Below are 20,025 nucleotides of genomic sequence, written 5' to 3'. Positions count from 1 at the left end.
GCGTCGCCGTGACGACGGGATGGGTTCAACTGTTGCGCCAGTCGCCAGGGCTTATCGCTCATGCTTATCGCAATTGCGACGGCCGGTCACGTGCGTTTCGCCATTAGCTGGAGGCCGAGAACGCGCCGAAATTTCGCCATTTCTTGTGACGGCAGCGATTGACGACATGTGCACGCTTGCCGCTCGGTCTAGTTTCAAAAAAAAAATTTATATTATAATATTATATTTCTGCTATCTCTCTCCGATCTCTTGTTTTTAATATTTTCGTTTTTATACTTGACGCGCTTACCACGAGCTTTCATAAACAATACACTCGTATTTTTAATATTATAATTTACAACATACCTATTATGCATTTAAATATATTTATGATATTTATTCATGTATACGAGTGCGTGTAAATGGGTGTACGCGTGTACCACGTTGTCGTTGGGTATGAACGCAGACTTAGCGACGGGTGCAATGCATGTACCACTATACGAGAGCCGAGTGGTTGCACAACATAATAATAATAATAATAATAATATTATTTCGTATACATCGTACGCTGGTTTCACGTCAACATTCCCGTCGCAGCCGCCGGCATTCCGCGCATTCCTCGACATACATATACATATTATAATACGAGGCGGAGCTCGCGCCGCAACAACACATTTTAATATATAATATACGAACGTCCGGACGACTACGATCCGAGCGAGCCATCGGCCGTCCGAGTGCATAATGATAATAATAATAAATAATAATCGTAATACCGTGGCGGTGCACACTTGAAGCGGATCGTCCGCGAGATCCGGTTCTTTAGAGTTAAGAGCAACGCGCGACGAACAGTAAGAAATATTATAGTTTGTATATTTTGATGTATACGTACTTCCATATAAGATGGTATTATTACTATTATCATCATTATGAGATATCGTGGCACACATGATAATATTATGCTTGATGCCCATACCTATATAGAGTCAGTGACGAGTGGTGTCACAGGTAGCTGTACCTGGCATTCTGACGGGGAGGTGTCTATAGTTCCATTATAATACATTTTTTAGGATTAGGATTTTTAGGTGTGTATAATGTGGTCGGTCGATGGTAGTTCCCGTCCTTTACTGTAGCCTGTAGGTCTACAGGTGAATGTAATGCCCAGATGGGCCAGATGAGATCAAGAAATATAATTACGTTTTTGGGTGGTAGGTAATAATGTAATGTATACGGTTACGCATACACCCTATGACCCTACCTATAGTACCTGTCTACACAAAAAAAAAATTATTCATATTATGATTGTATACCGTTTTGGTTTTAAAGAAAAAAACAAGAGTGTGCGTCTTTTGGTCAAAAATTGTACAACTCCCATTCGAGGTAGTCAGGGGACTTGGAGGCGACAACGACGCTGCGGGTGCGTGCACGCTGCACTCTCAGCAACACACACGCACACGGCACACACACACAGTACACACTCACTCGGCCGCCGCATAACGATACGCCGACACCGCCGTGTGATATTATTGTTGTTTGGTTTTTTTCGATAGTAATAAAATACCAATTCATAAATCTATAAAGGAAATACCAAAAAAGGTCGTTATGTTAGAAATGGACAGGAAAAAAATGAAAGAAGATTTATTTACGATCGTTCTCGTGTATTTGTGTTAATTAACCGTGCAGTTATTTTTCGACTAGTTTTAATTATCTCCCGGTGGTGGGGGGACATTGGAATGTTGTAGCAATATGGCGGCGGCCATGATAATGGCACACTCGACAACGTAGACTCTTTGTTTTCGTTTCTCAATAATATTGTTTTATATTTTTTTGCTGTGTCCGCGCCCGCCAACTCGACGACCGACGGTCGCCTTTGCGCGCGTCCGCTGAGTGTTTCGTCCCGTGGAAACGCCGATCCTTTATCGTTCTAAATGTGTGAAAAGTGTCGTGAGTTCTGTATTCATCGTCCAAAGGCTACGTTGGTGGTTACGTGCATTGAACACGGACACCGAAGACCCTCCGAAGACTGGATAACGATGCGTAGCCGGTCCTGAGGTCAGTACCCACCTGATAATCTGTACCCAGGTCCCATTTACAGGTATCCATTCATGAAAGCCGGGTACTCTGTTATGGTAATATGTCCTATTTCTATTTTGTCTTGAGCTCCATAGTCTTATCCGACAAGTTACTCGGTTTGTACCATGTATAAATAATTTGTCTGCAATATAATACGTATATTATAGTGGTATATGCCCGTTGACATACTAATACTAATGTATTTATGGTATAGGTTTGAAAAAATCGATGATCGATTGACAAATATCTGACAATTGAATAAAATTGTTGGATGTTATGAATTTTTGGGGAAAAATATTAAATATTGTTTGTTGATTAGGTCTTTTGTGCTAATTATAAAATGTGTGTAGTTATTTAATATTCAAATTTATCTACTAATCTGAGGCTTATGGTTTTTCTTATTCATGTAATGACATAGTTTATATTGTTATGTGGAAGGTACCATCAGTTAGTGTTGTTTGTTTAAAGTATTAATTAATTACTTAGCTTGTGCGTGTTCACAAATTAGTAATTACAAAGAACCAAATCAATATTATTCTGATAAACATTATATCAGTGATATTCAAAAATGTAATCATCTGAAATAATAACCGTGAATGTTGATTTTGAATTTGAAATTTAATAGTTTAATAAACTACCAATACCTTGATACACTAAATATGTTTAATATCTTATTGTAAAGCGAGAATATTTTTTAGGTCATAGAACGATATATTTAAATATTGGAGAGAAATAAGTTTTTTATACATGAGTAACATAGTTCCTACAAAAAGTGTTTGTCATAACTCATAATCATATTTATTTGTTCATTGTCCATGTATAATCTTATCATAAAATTGAATAATTCATTTCATAATTATACACATTTAGGTTTTTAAATTCTTACATTACTATATAATATTACTTTTAAATTACTTGTTTTTTATCTGCTTATTAATATATAATTAGTTGAAACTAATCCAAATGTCAGTATGTCTCTTAAAACTATGTGGTCATTGAAGTATTTGGTAATTGTTAATTAGTCTGTTACCTATAAGTATGTTATTTGAGAAACCTTGCCTACTATTTGTTTATACCTATAGGTATTTATATGTAAGTAGGTATGTCAAATCATATTTGGTATTAACTTAATTTAGTCTTTACAATATTTAAATTGTTAAATCACTGTTAAGTTTGCTTATATAGTGGTATATCCCTTAATATTTATTATTTATGCCACTAAAATCTTAAAAAGTTATTTTTTTAATACACATAGGTACATGTAATTTTATTCTTTGTTTTATGTAATAATTGTGTTCATAAAATGTTTAAATTAAATCTTTGTTGCAAAGAATTTTAAATAATTTTTGATTTTATTTAATTATTTCCTACAAATTATAAAGTTAATAAAATAATTGGCTAAGTTAACAGTAAATAAACTAACTACTTACCTAGCTCGTACCTACTATTATAGTATGGTATAGTATATTTCATATTATTTATTATTACCTACATATATTAACAATATCATTATTATTACTTCATTTATTTTCATTGAGTTATTTTAATATTTAAATAAGTAGTTTATAAATATTTGATTTATAGTTGCTTAATAAAAATCTGAATTTGGTACACCAATAAATATATTCAAATAGTTTAAAACATATCAAAAAAATAAATTTTGATCATAGTTTTCAATTTGTTTATGTATATGCCTACGGCCTACCTAGCCATACTAGGTATAGAGAATTTTATACGAGTACAACATTTTTTCAAGCAAATACTTTCATTTTCATAAAATAAAATATTCTGTTTAACTTCAAGATATATTTAAATTCTAAATATTTATTACATTTCTTATTCTATTAAGTAAATATTCACTTAAAAAGTAATAAAATAAAATAAAAGTAAGTAGGTTACTTCATACCTACCTGCTAACCTAGATTATAAATTTAATTAGTTAACAATGGAAATAGGTAATAAATTTAATTAATTTTTTAAAACAACAATTGGAAATTAATAGGTATTTGCTCAGTTATTTGTCTATGCATTCACCTATTTTAGTGAAATTTGTTTTTATAGACTAATTACCTATATTCTAGAGTATTAAGACTTGAAATATTAATCTTGACTTATTTCTGGTGTTAATTATGGACTACTAACTAGTATCTTGACTAGTAAATTTTAGTTATTAGTAGGCAAATTACTTTTTTGTCTTAATATACTTAAATAATCGTAATATTAATTTTTCAATGATTTGAACATAATATTCTTAGTTTGATCTTATTCATTATTTCTAAGGATTTTATAACAATTTGTTTTACATTCTAGGTGTTTGTTTTCATCTACGAAGATCTGGATATTTTACTTTTAATTAAGTAACTACAGTTGCTTTGTATCGACCATGTGATTGCTATATTAAGTTGATCTATATACCATCACATGTTGTGTTCAAAATTGCAATGTGTGTGAGTGCGTAGTCAGTGTGTCCTCGGCCCCCAGTTAGCCATGGGCCGCCCGAGGAAGCCGTCGCCAGCATGAACTCTGCGGCGCCTGCATCGGGCAAACCATCTACCCGATCATCATCTTCGGGCTACCGCCAGAAGGCATTAGCAGAGATCCGTAATTCGCTATTGCCCTTTGCAAATATTGGTGGCTGCGACAGCAGCGCTGCCAGCTGCGTGTCAAGTATTTCAAGTGCTTCAGGATCAGCTACCTCTGGCATTGGATCTGTATCTGGCCTTAGTTCTCTTTCAAACAACTGTGTTGATAAAGAGCTTAACGCATTACGACAGACACTTTCTCAATTAATTGCAATGGGGTATACTGAAGTAAGAATTATTTATATTACTAAATTAATACTATAAGGAATTTTATCTTAAAATAGAAGGAAATAAATTAATACTATTTATTCATCACAAAAGCTATAACTATTTATATAATATGATATTAGTAATCAGCATAGTTAATTGAATTTGATTATAAAGGAAATATTTAAATCTATTCAAAGATTTGAATAAAGTATAGATGTATATTATTTATATTATTGCATATCTATATTAAATAATTTTAGTGAATCCTTTATTAATAATTTTAATTTTGGAAGATGATTGCTGAATTTGTTTGATATTGCTGATCATAATTGAAAAATTGGGTCCAATTAATAAGGTTCAAACTTTGTTGCATTATAAAGTAATCAAAATGTATTGCATTATTGCTCTAAAAATATTTTAAAATTGCACAAAAATGCAGATTTTGAAAATTTCATATAAAAACAATTTCTGGTATATTATATTTAAAAAGTTTTTCATTTTAAATATCAAAAATTAATATTTGAACGATAAAAATTCTATGTTATTGTTTAAAGTATATTTTAATCTTTAGCATTTATGCAGTTTGTGTAGTAAATTTATGAATTCTATTTATTATACAGTTGCACAAGATAAGTTGGTACCAAAGGTTGGTGCTTGTCAGAAAAAAATCATATTTTTCATTTACTCTCTAACAAAACATGACTTCTTAAAAATATGCTTAAAAGTACATAAAATTGCACTAAAACTTATATTTTCATTAAAATGTATTTTAAATTTATAATTAAAATATCTTAATATTTTGCTATAAAAAACAAAAATTTGAAAAACTAATAAAGTTTTAGCTTTATAATTCAGTGTTTACTGGAATTAACCTTAACATGTTTTTATGTTAGATACAATTGGTTGAGAAGTTATATTGGTTGGTAAAAAAAAAAACTCTCTCAAATAAATATTATACTAGGTATAATAGAAATGATAAAACGAAAGACTTTTTTATTTTTATTTTATGTTAATCTGACAATTTTGTTATTTAGTAACCTTTATCAAATAATAATTTTAGCTATTGCAATTTATTGCATTACTTATGTTGAAATACATATTATGCTAGGTTGCATGAACAATGGTCCTTTAAACATGATTTAGTGGCACATGATTGATCCATTGAATCGATTAATTTTTCATGCAACTTGGTAAACAAACAAATTAATATTTATACCTACATCATTAATTTATAGTATCTTGACTTCTGATAGGGTCCAAATCATTGACTGAAATTTTCTGGCCGGTTTTTTATTGGAAATCAAGTTAGATTAGAATAAATAGACCTTGATGTTTTTTGTGGGGTGGTCAGTTCAGGCATAGTTTATGGATAGTGACCGGCCAGGCTCAATTTTGTGATTTGTTTGGTCCATTAATGTTATACTTATAACCACAAATAAAACCCTTGAACACCTTTTTAGTCTTTTTAAAATTATATGCACTATATGCATAAATAATTATTATAACATATTAGATGCCCTTTTATAGTCAATGTTTTTATCTTTGAACTTGGTTTGTTACTTAACTACAAAACTTACAAACAAACCCTTGTTAAAAAACAAATTTTCTTTAAGGCCTAAGTCCCCATCTTATAGCAACTAAACAACATAAGTTGTAAAAAATATATTTTTTTTATTATTCTTTATTTTTATATACACAATCTTTACCTCATGGGTACAATAAGAGTATTACCTGAGATAATATAATACATGAAAAGGCTTGATAAAAGCAGCCACCCAGTGATGACACTTAAATAATGAGATTTTTTGAAATTAAAATTTTTTTTTTTTAATTCTTACTGATTTTTATAACTCATCTAAATTATTAAATATATACCTGATAGATAAAATTTAAATTACAAACTAAGTTATAAAAGCTATTAAATACTTAGTATTTATAAACAAAACTTATGCATTCAAGATATTTATTATCTGTTGATACAAGGCAATTTTAAGAAGTATTCAGCTTTAAATTGTAGAATTACAAATTTTCTCATGATTTAAAAACTAAAAGATGATTTAATTTCATCGGGATTCAAAAAAATTAGCAGTAGGTATATTATATTAATCAGGCAGAGCCTGATTTTAGAAATATTGGCCCAGACCAAACTTATTTGGGGAGGGGGACTTACCAGCTTAACTGTGTACATTTTTATTAAATTGAATCAACATATTGAGATTAACTATATTATCTTATTCTGTGGTTAAATCAATGAGCCTTAAAATTTTTTTCAAATACCATGTTTATAAATCAATACATCATGCACTCTTGTTTTATGTATATATGTATATGATATCATAAATAGTAATATAAGAAGCTATTTTGTATACTCAAAAAAGATGAACATTTTCTTGCAGCTTTTACAAAGCATAAGTAAAGTACAACTTTCAAAAATTACTAATAGTTTAGGTAAAATTGCCAATAACAAAATGTATCATCAAGTAAAATAATTCAAAATAATAGGGTATTTTATTTATTTATTTATATTAAATACGGAGTGGGCTCAATTACATTGTTTTGCATTGAAAAAATAATTGACATGAAAGATTACAAATAGTTAAGAACAGGCAATAATTACACTGAATACTAAGAAATTGTGGGTCCTCATTGGCAGCTTCATCATATGGACAATAGGGCAAATAGTTGAATAATTTAAGTGGCTGAAAGGAATATGGAATGTAAAAGAGAATCTGGAACAATATTTTAAAGTAATCATAATTTTTAGTAAAAGTATTCATATTTTTTTTAATCCAACACTTTTGTGGACTTGATTTGTCATTTACTTGAGAAAAGTCTTCAAGTGCATCTACAAAGGGTAATAGAATTTCATTAAGAGGGCGCCACACCCACACCCATTCATCTTACAAATGCAAAACATAGCAAGTTAATGCTCAGTAGTCCTATTATGAAACTTGACGGTAAGAAGTATTTTTACGATAATTCAGTTTTTAAGTGAGTTATACATGTATAATAGATTTTAATATAAAAATGCTCATAACTCACTTAAAAACTGAATTATCGTAAAAACACTTCCAACCAAATACAGATAATGTTCTTACCGTCAAGTTTCATAATAGGTCTATTCACTATAATTTTTAAGGTAACAGTAAAATGTTTACTGCTGAGCGTAAATTTGCTATGTTACATGTTTGTAAGGTAGAGACAACACACGCGGGTGTAGCGTCCTCTTAACAGTTGAATTAATATTATAATCGATTTTATAATATACAGGTAAGCCATCGCATAGACAAATTGGGAATTAATTTATGTCGTCAGCCTCTAGGTTTGCTAAATCTATTTACATTACGCTTAATGCAAATGAATGCTATGATTTCTTCACCAAAAACTACTTTGCCTTAGCTTATCTGTATATTATAAAATCAATGATATTATTAAGTTAAACAATTTCCAACAGTTAATCACAACAAACCATCCAATTTTTCTTTCTTATGCGTGGTGTAAGATGTTATGTTTGGTTATAAATCAATGTGTAAATGATTGTAACAAATGGTTATGTAATTGGTTAGTAAGTTCTTAAATTGATTGAGGAAGAGAGCAGTAATACATAAATCTTCTTGGGGCCAGCGCCAGATAGAGACTTTTCGGCCCACCGATATTTTAAATTTCTACCGGCCCTCAACAAAGTATTGGCCCATTCGAAAAACATTTTTTATGATCACTCTTTTAGTATGTGTGTTTTAAATAATAATTGTTTCTCTAAAGCACATTTACAAATTACCTATTCAATAGATACATTACATTAAGTTACTTAGTATACTTCAGTTATATTATTTAAAAAAACGCAAAATATAAGATAGATAATATAGATAATATAAAATATAATATAGATCGCCTGGATTTATGCAATTTGTAAACATTTCATTTTATACTCGTCAGTCATCACTCATTAATCATGGCCTAAGTGTGAGTAGTATGACAATTTTTAATCAATTTTTTATAATAATAAGTTTAAAATTTGATTTTCTTATATATATGCCTATAATATATTTATATAATTATATGACGTATATTGTATATAGATAAAATACATTATATTATTATTTTAAATTATTCTAGTTTATATCAGTGTTTGATATAATACTGATCTTGAATTTTTACGCGGCCCACCGAGATTTTCTCGGTAGCTCGCCGGTTCAATCCGGGCCTGCTTGGGGCAAATCCTTAAATGAGAGTATAGCTGTTGTGACACATATTAATAGTATAATATTTTTATAAGTTATTAGTTATTATGTAATACAGTTATCATTTTATTAATATTATATTGTTTTCCTAAAACTTTTTTTTTAATCATTAGTAAAAGAACCAAAATAGTTTTATGTCCTCATATTAAAAATATATACTTACATTCAGAATAATCTTTTTAGGCAATTCTTGTTATTTTTAATATTAAAGTGAATTGATCTAGTATAAAATTTAAAGGTAAAAATATTTGTATTTTAATTTTTATATTAGTACCTATTAAACATTTTTAAATTGTAAATTATATAATTTGCATAACTTCCTTCAACATTAAAATATGAAAAAAAACTTGCACAAAGCCCTAGATTTTATTCTTACCTTCAATAATAGATCATAGTTCAAAAACTCTAATATTAAAAATAAAATGAGTTATATGGACTTTGTGTTTTGGTATGTTGTGTTTGAACGGAGATAATTTATGCCGATCTCATACCATTATGGTTGATCAAAGAAATTATCCAATATTCTGAAAATAAATTTGAATTCCAAAATTCTTGGTTAATCTCTTATTTACAGAAGTGCCGGAAGTAACATTTTATTATTACTAAAATTTATATTTTTATGTTAATATCTAATATTTGATGAATTATGAAACAAATTACAATACCCATACAGTCTTAAAAAGAAGGAAATTAGGACATATAATGTTTAAGTATGAGTGTATCTTGTCATTTGGTAAATCATTGTAATTTATGTGTTAAATTTGAATTCATTATTAAATCATTACATTCAAATAACGATTCACAGCTATGTCTGACAGCCTATATTACCAAGTTTATTTAATGACATATTTTTCTGTTTTTTCTGATTTATATTTTACTATTAATATTACAAAATGTTTATTAAAGTACCTATTTCTTAAAACATAACAATTTTCGTAATGCTTATAACCATTATTGTTATCATAGTAACTCTCCCCAAAAACCACATCTATTTCATAAATATTCCTTATGGAGGAGAAATATCGAGTATAAATCTGTTTTTTTTTTTATTATTAGTACTAAATTATTATATATTATAATATTACTAATTTTTTCAAATTATAGATTAATACCAACTTACTGTAGAAGTGTAGAAGTGATGTAACTGAGAATAGGACATACTACATAGACCCCTATATAGATTCAAGGTATAAACCGGTATAAAGTAAAAATAAACAATAACTTTAAAGTTAAAATTTATATAAATACGTTATAATAATTTACGTTACATTTTCTAGTTCTTCAAATAATATTTTTTAATTACTACTAAATGTTTAAGTTGTTATTCTATGTTTAAATATCTAATTTTTTCCAAATTTGAACATAAAATGTCTATTAAAAAATTTTTAGACCTTTTTAAATGTTATGAGAACATACATACATTTTTAGCCACAAAGCAATTTGCAAATATTCGTGGTTTTTGATGATTATAAAAAAAGTAGGTTAATATAGTAAAATTGTATGAGTAATCTTTTTTCCAATTTTCAAACATTTTGACCAAACAATATTTGTAAATAACAAATAAGTAAATTGACAATTTCAAAGGCATATTAATAACTGACAGAATAAAAATATTTTGAAAATTATATCATGTACCTACATAAAATTTTGATATAAACATTTGGCTTTAATTTCAAGTATCTAGTACGGTTATTTGTTTTTTATTGATAATAATATATATGAAAATCGATTTTTCAGATACTGTATTTGCGTAAAACATCTCGTTTTTCTAAATATGTTTTGTTTTCCCATTTATTAAGAAAAGAACGAGGAAAAGAAGTTCTAAGAATGTTTTACTAATTACCCCTCCCCCTCCCACGTACCAACTAGATTCAATTTCATATTAAAAAAGATGTTAAATAAAAAAACTTAAGCTTTATTTCGCTGAAAAGTCTCATTACTAAAAAAACGATCATTGTAAAATCAATACATTCATCAAGTAAAACCCAAAATAATATATGGGTATGTGTATACCTACTTCCTACATAAACATATTTTTTTTTCTTATACATATCCAGTTTTTTTGTTTAAATTAAAAAATCTACGAATATAGAAAGTAACCTAACCAAATCTACCAATTCAGAATAGGTATTAGTTTTTTGGATTCTTTCATTACTTTAGTAACCACTGTCGCATGATTGTATGAACATATGTCTCTGGAATGTAAGATCTTATAAAAAGGTGTAAGCGACCTTGTCCCAGTCCTCTGAGGTGATGTCCGATTGAGAGACCTCTCGAACGTAAAAATAATTTAAATGAATCTCAATCTTAATAATTATTCTTCTTAATCCATGTATCAATAAGTTTTCAATTTGTATATTAAGATATTTCCTTATACATATTACCTAATTTTTTTTTTGTAATTTCGCCGCTTTTAATTTAGCACAATTTATTTACGATATTTGTACAATAATTACGATACTGTAAATTTATCTTTTTTTTAATGTAAAATATTTCGTTATTCATGATGAGTAATGACCATTTCATCATATTTTATAAAAATATCAACTTGATAGTTATTTTAGTTTACCTAAACGCATAAAAAATTGTGAAAAATGTGAATGAATAAATCCCATTAAGCATTAAGTCCAAACAGGTTTTTTTGAATTTTTATTGTAAGAAGAGAGATAAAACTTTTTATTATAGGTAGTTCCGGTTTTTATATCTATATTTATGTATATTAAGGAACCTCGTAAGGTAATTATATATTCAATGTTCCCATGGATTTTGTACTTTGTTAAAGTATGTAGGTATCTTTGTTAGTCTTATGATTGATCGAGTAAGAAGGATAGACAAAACCGGTCTGTGTAATTGCAAAAGTATAGACACGGTTTTCGAGTTTAATTACATTTGATTATAAAAATATATCAGTCCGTGTTTGTGAAAATTAGTATTTTGGTACGTTCGTGTCTAATGTTGGGCTTTTAGTTCTGGATTAGAATTGCTTATTAGTTATTGTAAAGCGACATATTATGCGTACTTGATATGGTAAAAAATTATACCGATTTAAGTTGAAATTAAATTTTCTAGATCAAATAGGGGACCAGCCCAACATTATTATTGGGATTATTATTGCGCTACTTTCACTAGACATCATTAATATTCTTGGTTTACCGATGAACAAACCTCGTTTAGATACTAAAATAAGGCCAATTTAAATTGATTTCGTAAAATTTTAATTTTAATTCTATAGGTTTAAATCTTAAAAAATTACTGAAAGAGCAAAAATATAATTTAATTATTTCGACACAAATATGTTATTAGATATTTATTATTTGAAATACAACGCCACATATTGACACATATTATGTATTATGAGTTATGGCATATCGGTTGCAGTCATGTGTATTATTTTTTTGAATGTTACCCATTTAGTTTTAAACTTATAAAAGATAATACCAACCTACTTGCTATGTCTATAATTTCTATTGATAAAATAATTTATTGAATAGTACATTTTGTTTGGATAAAAATATTACACATTTTACATTGGAAATAATTAACTTTAATTACTATGTAAAAATTAAAAATAGAATATGCTCCTTTGATATCTCGTAGACATTTTGGATTAGAAAAATACGATCATGCATATTCACGTTTCCTAGCAGCAGTTATCAAGTTGATGTCACACAATGAGATTTTTGTATAATAATTAATCATCAGAAAAATATATGATCATTTATTGAAATAAAATAAAATATGTACTGCCAACCGTGTCATATTTGTCACACGACACACGAGTCAAGTCCGAAAGTGACAGGTAGCGAATAATTGTGATAGAAGGTGAAAAACTGATAAATTGTCAAAAATATACGTAAATACAATATGCTAGTAGAAATTAGAGGTGTTTTTTTCTGTTTTCACGACAGAAGTCCAGTGGCGTCAATATATATATTTTTTTTTTATGGGAGAGGGGATCAGATAATCAGATTTCTTATAACGCCTTTACACCAAGATCTAAGAACATTATTTCGTTGAATTTTAAATAAGTCATATGGTGGGGGGATCTTGCCTTCCATGTATACACCGTTGGGCAGAGTCTGAATTTATTTTTGTTGTTATTCGTTATCCTTACAATCTGAGTAGTTTAGACTTAGATATCATGTATTGTGTTAACTGTTAATCATGTTATGTCATAATAGAACACTGGCATCTGTCTTACAAGCGCGCAACATACCAAATTTACCCTCGAAATATCATATTGTGTAGCTTAGTTATTTTAAAAATTAGAGTTAATCTTGAAACTTAATAGTAGGTATGAACATTAGCTGTGTTTGTATGAGGATTTTGTATGGTAGTTTAGTTTTAAAGTGAGTTATGAGCATTATAATTTATAATGTTTTATGTATGCTAAACTTGCTAAAAATTTTTATTATTGTGAAAAACCCTCATACAATCACAGATACTATTCTTGTCATTAAGTTCCTTAAGAAGTCGATTCCCTTTAAATTTTAAACTAACAAACACCTAGATACACGTGATCTACTTAGCGTAAATTTGCTATGTTACACACTTGTAAGAGAGAGGAAATAAATGCTAGTGTTACGTCATCTTAATGTCGAGAAACATATTTTAGTTCTCAAAACGCATTACACGGGAAAAGCGCTCGATTACGCTTGTTATCGCAGCAAAGGATCGTATAATATGTCCGATATTTTGTTACACACTTAAATCGGAATATATACAAGATATTAATATTTAATTTATTTATTTAACCAAGACATCCCTATATAAATACAACATGGTGTACTTATGAACAGTAATAATTAGTAATTACTATCTATCTTGTTGATACAGTGTCTGTAAAATTATTTTATCATGGGTGGAGATGTGACTGATTTTTTAACATACCTAATTGATCGTGAATGGTTAGTTTTATACCTATATAAATTACCTAGGTGTATATATGCCAAAATAATAATTATTATTGAAAACAATTTCACGTGGATCTATCAACCTCCCCTCCCCCATCATTTTGGCCGCCACTGCTATCGTGAAATTAACTATCATGCACGATACATGATCATTTAGTTTAGTTAAAATTTTATTTTGCTATTAACAAGTATTAACGATTTAAATTTTGAAAATACAATTACTCATCCCCTGAAAGCTATCGCTTGTGTTGAGGAAACATATTATGAATAGCCATATCGCGACAGCAAAGCTGGGCGCTAAGTTAGAAAGTTAAAGTTAAGTTAAACCGATAGTTTTTAAGTAACTTTCTAACTTAACTACTAACTAGTTGGTTTTAATTCATAATAATTTTGTTACTTAACTAGTTGTATTGAAAGTGTAAAATGATCTAATCTTACTCGTTAGCAATAAGTTACTATTCTCTGTCCGTCTGTCCACTTTGAGAACGTGCCGATTTTACGCATCCCCTGCTATTGAAACTGGTTCTCCTATGGCTGGGTGTCGCGTGGAGATGTATAGAAAACCCGAAATTTAGTCGGCACGCGGCGCATTATTTTGCTGAACAAAGTATTAGAGTATAGTTTATTTCGTTACACACAACCAATTGTTCCGTAAAACTTCTTAGTGCCGACAAATATTATCTATCGCACGTTAACTATGCCTATAATATTATAATTGCAAATAATATATAATACACAAATACACTATCATTCTGTTTGTATATTTCTTATTTTTTTTATACACTCTGTGTTCTAATGACTGATATAACAATTCGTTTTCAAGAAATAGGAGTTATTATTTATTACCTATCTACTTAAATGTTGTTGAAACATTTGATAAAATTATCTGTTCTTCATTACAATTTTACTATTGCCACCAATAATTTAAGCCAGGTACCGATACACAGAGTAATTAGTAATTATATTTACGTAATATGTAACATATTTTGAACAAATGGTTTTTAAATTTGTAAACTATTTTTAAATTAACTATTATTAAAAATTCTAACTATTACTGTAACTCAACTTACTTTTTTCATCAAGCTAACTTATACTCTCTAACCTAGTTAGGTTTTGTATCAAAGTAACTTATGTTTAATTGAATTATTAAAAAAAAAAATATCACTAACTTGCCCAGCTTTGTGCTTCAGTATTACAGTAAAAAGGTAATTTTTATATTGTCCCGTGTCCATCTCCATACCTGAATACCTCAACAATTTTTTCAACTGTTGAAACTTGTGATAACAACATATTGTCATGATAGCTATTGTTACTATTATTGCCTAAAATGTTAATTATAGAATTGTCAGCTCTCTCTGCATTTTTAACTCTGGCACTATAATAATGGTTGTATGAAAAAAATAAAAATATATACCATAGTTATTACCCATTATTTATTTTGTTAAGTTATTCTAAAAAATGTGAAATTATTACTGCTTAATTTACCATTAATTAGTAAACTATGATTTAAAAAAGATTAAGTTTGTAAAACATTTTTTATTAGATGTTTATTGAATAGTGAATAATTCAATATTTGGTTAGTCATTTAAGATATTTATTAATTATTTTATAAAAATGTGTATGACTATTAAATGAGCTTTTTTAGTCTTGAATTAAAGAACTTAACATTACGATTAAATTAAACATGTATAATATAATTTATGTTTACTTTAAATTAATTACTCTACACTTTTTGATAAAAATTTATTCTGATTTAACTAATTTTTTAGGAAGCATCCTTAAGAGCACTTAAAGTATCTGGTGGACGATGTGAAGGTGCACTAGATTTTTTAGCTAAACAACAGCAATGTGATCTGTCTAACGGATGCAGCAAATCTTCGTCTGGTAAAAATATATATATATATATTATATATTTACTTATCATAATAAATAATTTTATATTTTTAAGTATTCAATCTCTATCTAATTGTATACTATTATTTTACAGGATTATGTAATAGTAATAAATTGATCAGAAAATCAAGTTTAGAAAGAAGTGGAGTTGGACCCAGGAGTAGTCCTGGCCAAGATAGTGGTGCGGGAAGCTCAAGGTCAGATAGTCCAAGACAGCCTGATCTAGTCATTCACTCTCATCCACCCTTATCTCGTCAATATTCTCCTTCAGCATATTCAGAAACTCCTCCACCACCACCGCCTAGAAACAATAGTACACCACCACCTCCTCATGTACCGACACATATGCAACAGTTGCTTAAGCGCATGTCACCAGCCCCTGCTGTTCCTTCTCGACCACCTGCACCTACACCAGGGACTTCATGTAGTTCTAATCAAAGAGGTACTTCACCAATGATAGTTCAAAATGGTCCACAAGCACAGCAACAATTATCCCAACAGATGCAAGCCTTAAGTATGACTGCTACTGAACCACCACCGCCTTATCCAATAGTTGGAGCTCCACCACCACCACCCTCATACTCTGTATCAATTCAAGAATACCGAAAATCACCTTCTTCCGGAGTGTTTTCAAATGCAGGGTCATCTAGTCCTGTATCTGGATCAACAAATGGAAGTATGTCATCTTTAACTCGACCTACACCATTGCAAGCTTGGGGAGCTAGACAAACTAAAACTCAATCACCAATTATAATGCAGTCTGTGCGAAGTACTTTGGTCCAAAAACCTGTACTTCAAACTGCTGTTGCACCACAAGCTCCAGTACCTACTTCTCCCTCACCAGTTCCACCACCATCTTATGCATCATCTATTCAACAAAAGCAACAAGCTCAAAAAGCAGTTCAACAACCTCAACAAGCATCATTATCTTCACCCCCATCAGTAGTACCTACAACTGAACCTCCTAGCTATGCAAGTACTATGCAAGCGCTTGCTGCCCAACGAGTAATTACTAATCCATTGCCACCGCCGCCATATGCTGAGGACCATCAACATAGGAAACCTACTCCTCCATTACCACCTATTCCATCCTCATCTGTGGCTAAAAACAAAATGATGAACTGCATTAACTACCATCATCCTTTTAACAATAATAATGGCATAACTAACGGACATGATGAAGATGATGATAATCAGTCAAAAATTGATCACCAGTCTCCTATTCCAGAGCGCAAACATATTAGTAAAGAGAAAGAAGAAGAAAGACGGGAGTGTAAAGTAAAAAATTATTCTCCTCAAGCATTTAAATTCTTCATGGAACAACATGTAGAAAATGTTATCAAGTCACATAAACAAAGAGTATTTAGACGTGTTCAGCTTGAGACAGAGATGGCAAAAATAGGTTTGAGTGATGAAGCTCAATGTCAAATGAGAAAAATGCTATCACAAAAAGAATCAAATTACATACGTCTTAAACGAGCAAAAATGGACAAATCAATGTTTATTAAAATCAAACCGATTGGAGTTGGAGCTTTTGGTGAGGTTACATTAGTTAGGAAAATTGATACCAACCATTTATATGCCATGAAAACATTGAAAAAAGCTCATGTACTTAAGCGTAATCAAGTTGCCCATGTAAAAGCTGAAAGGGATATTCTAGCAGAAGCCGATAATGAGTGGGTTGTTAAACTATATTATTCGTTTCAAGACAAAGATAATTTATACTTTGTTATGGATTATATACCTGGTGGAGATTTAATGTCATTGTTAATCAAATTGGGAATATTTGAAGAACATTTAGCTAGGTGAGTTGCTTCATTTTAACTTTTATGATTTATTGTATACTTAATAACTAAACAATGCAAATGTTTATAGATTTTACATTGCTGAATTGACTTGTGCTGTGGAAAGTGTGCATAAAATGGGTTTTATCCATCGAGACATCAAGCCAGATAATATTTTGATTGATAGAGATGGTCATATTAAACTCACTGACTTTGGATTATGTACTGGGTTCAGATGGACTCATAATTCAAAATATTACCAAGATGGTAAATATTTTATGATTTTTCATGTATTTTAAATAAAATTCTAATCAATCATGTCTATTTAAGGTGAGCACTGTAGACAAGACTCAATGGGAGGTGGTGAAGAATGGGGTGTAAATGGTGCAGAATGTAGATGTCATCAATTAAAACCTTTAGAGAGGCGACGTCGGCGAGAACATCAAAGGTGTGAAGCTCATTCATTGGTTGGAACGCCTAACTATATTGCCCCTGAAGTATTGCTTCGAACTGGTTACACACAATTATGTGATTGGTGGAGTGTAGGAGTCATTCTTTATGAGATGTTGGTTGGATCGCCTCCATTTCTTGCAAACACCCCCTCAGAGACTCAGTACAAGGTATGTAAACTAATGTTTACAAACTACAAAGTTATATTTTGCTATTTTTTAAATTATTTTTCTCAGGTTATACATTGGGAAAATACTTTACAAATACCAGCATCTGCTAACCTATCACCGGAAGGTGCTGATCTTATACTAAAGTTATGCACTTGTAAAGAAAACCGCTTGGGTAAGAATGCTGATGAAGTTAAAATTCATCCATTCTTCCAAGACATAGATTTTGAGAGAGGAATGAGACGTCATAATCCTCCACATGTACCACGCATACAATTTTCAACCGACACATCTAACTTTGATCCTATTGATCCAGAACGTCTTCAGAACTCGGATTCTTCTGATCCTGACAATAGGAGTTCTGATTCGGATGGTAATCGTCCATTCCATGGATTTTTTGAATTCACCTTCAGGCGTTTTTTTGATGATGGTGGTGGACCATCGTTTCATACTAGGATTAGTCTAGATGATAATGATGGGCAAGGTGCTGTATATGTTTGATCTTAGTAAATTCTGTGATGGTAGATCTTTTGGTATATGTGGTGACATTAATGAATGCTCAATTAAAGCCATTAAATAGTTTGAATTAAGCATTCATAATGCGTAAGTAAAGAAGTTAAAAACTTTTTAAAATGTCATGAATATAATATAAAAGAAAATGTTTTAATCATGACAAAAACTAGAATAAGGTGATCAATAAAAAAAAAAATGAAAGAATAAAATAATGTTCATTAAAATAAGATATGCCACATATTGTACTGAGTATAGCTTGTTTTCAGCTTTTCTATTGCAACACAATTATTTGTGGCAAAAAGCTCAGTTTGAGGTGCAATCCTCCATTAGAACATAAGCTTTATTTAGTTACCAAAATTGTCTTTGTATTTTAATATTTTAGTTCCCTGCTCTTCATAAATTAACACCCCTTTCCAAATTCTAACTCTCTCTTTTCCTGTTGTATTTATCTCTTTTAAAATTAAACTATTTTTAAGTTAATTTTAGGATTTAATGTGTTTCATCATTCATTTTATTATTATTATCTTTTAAATGTTTTTCTTTTACTTTGGAAAAATGAACCATTTATGGGCTGTGCAAAATGACAGGGATTAACTTAATGAGCTTGAAAAACGAATTTAACATATTTATATAACTTTATATACAAACAAAATTATCATCTTTCTATGCAGTTACCAAATTTTATTTAAAGAAAAAAATAATAAAAACTAATTTTAAATAATTTTAAATAATTTAAGATACCTGCTCTCTTTACTTCTCTCTGATTATTATTAATACTACTACTATTAAAATTATTATTATTATTATTATTATTATTATTATTATTTTTGTTTGTTTGTTTTAATGATCTAGTTGAATTTGCTCATTTCAATAACGTTTCGGCGTCATTTTAGTTGACTTGTCTGTGATAAACGATTATTTAGAGAAAATAAAATCTAAAAACAATTCGGCCAAAATGACGCCAGGCTTGTTTATTACAGATCTGCTTAGTGTTTTTTTTTTTATTATTATTATTATTTATAAGTAATATTGAATTCATATTGTTGTATTATATTACTCATGTGTATTGTACAAGTTGATTTAAAGTCATACTTTTGTCAGTGTATATTTTTATTATTATTATTATTTTTTTTTTTTAGGAAAAGTGATATGTAAACATAATTGTAATGTATATTTTTTTATTACAAAAAGTCAATAACATATTTTTATTGCATTTTTAC

At 29.4% G+C, this 20,025-nt stretch overlaps 1 protein-coding gene across 1 annotated transcript; it reads left to right on the top strand.

Moving 5' to 3' along the window:
* Positions 1-1,454: 1,454 nt before the first annotated feature.
* On the top strand, positions 1,455-20,007 carry wts (serine/threonine-protein kinase warts). The gene is made up of 7 exons (XM_015509570.2): positions 1,455-2,031; positions 4,363-4,862; positions 15,768-15,882; positions 15,986-17,696; positions 17,767-17,942; positions 18,006-18,295; positions 18,362-20,007. Exons 2-7 carry the CDS (start codon positions 4,569-4,571, stop codon positions 18,791-18,793), a joined length of 3,018 nt encoding a protein of 1,005 aa, XP_015365056.1. The 5' UTR covers positions 1,455-2,031; positions 4,363-4,568; the 3' UTR covers positions 18,794-20,007.
* The last annotated feature ends 18 nt before the right edge of the window (positions 20,008-20,025 follow it).

This window comes from Diuraphis noxia, unplaced genomic scaffold (assembly GCF_037042655.1).
Source record: "Diuraphis noxia isolate RWA-SAM2 unplaced genomic scaffold, SU_Dnox_SAM2 contig0003, whole genome shotgun sequence".
NCBI lineage: Eukaryota > Metazoa > Arthropoda > Insecta > Hemiptera > Aphididae > Diuraphis > Diuraphis noxia.
The sequence above is the reverse complement of the archived record's forward strand: the minus strand, read 5'-3'. Positions and strand labels throughout refer to the sequence as shown.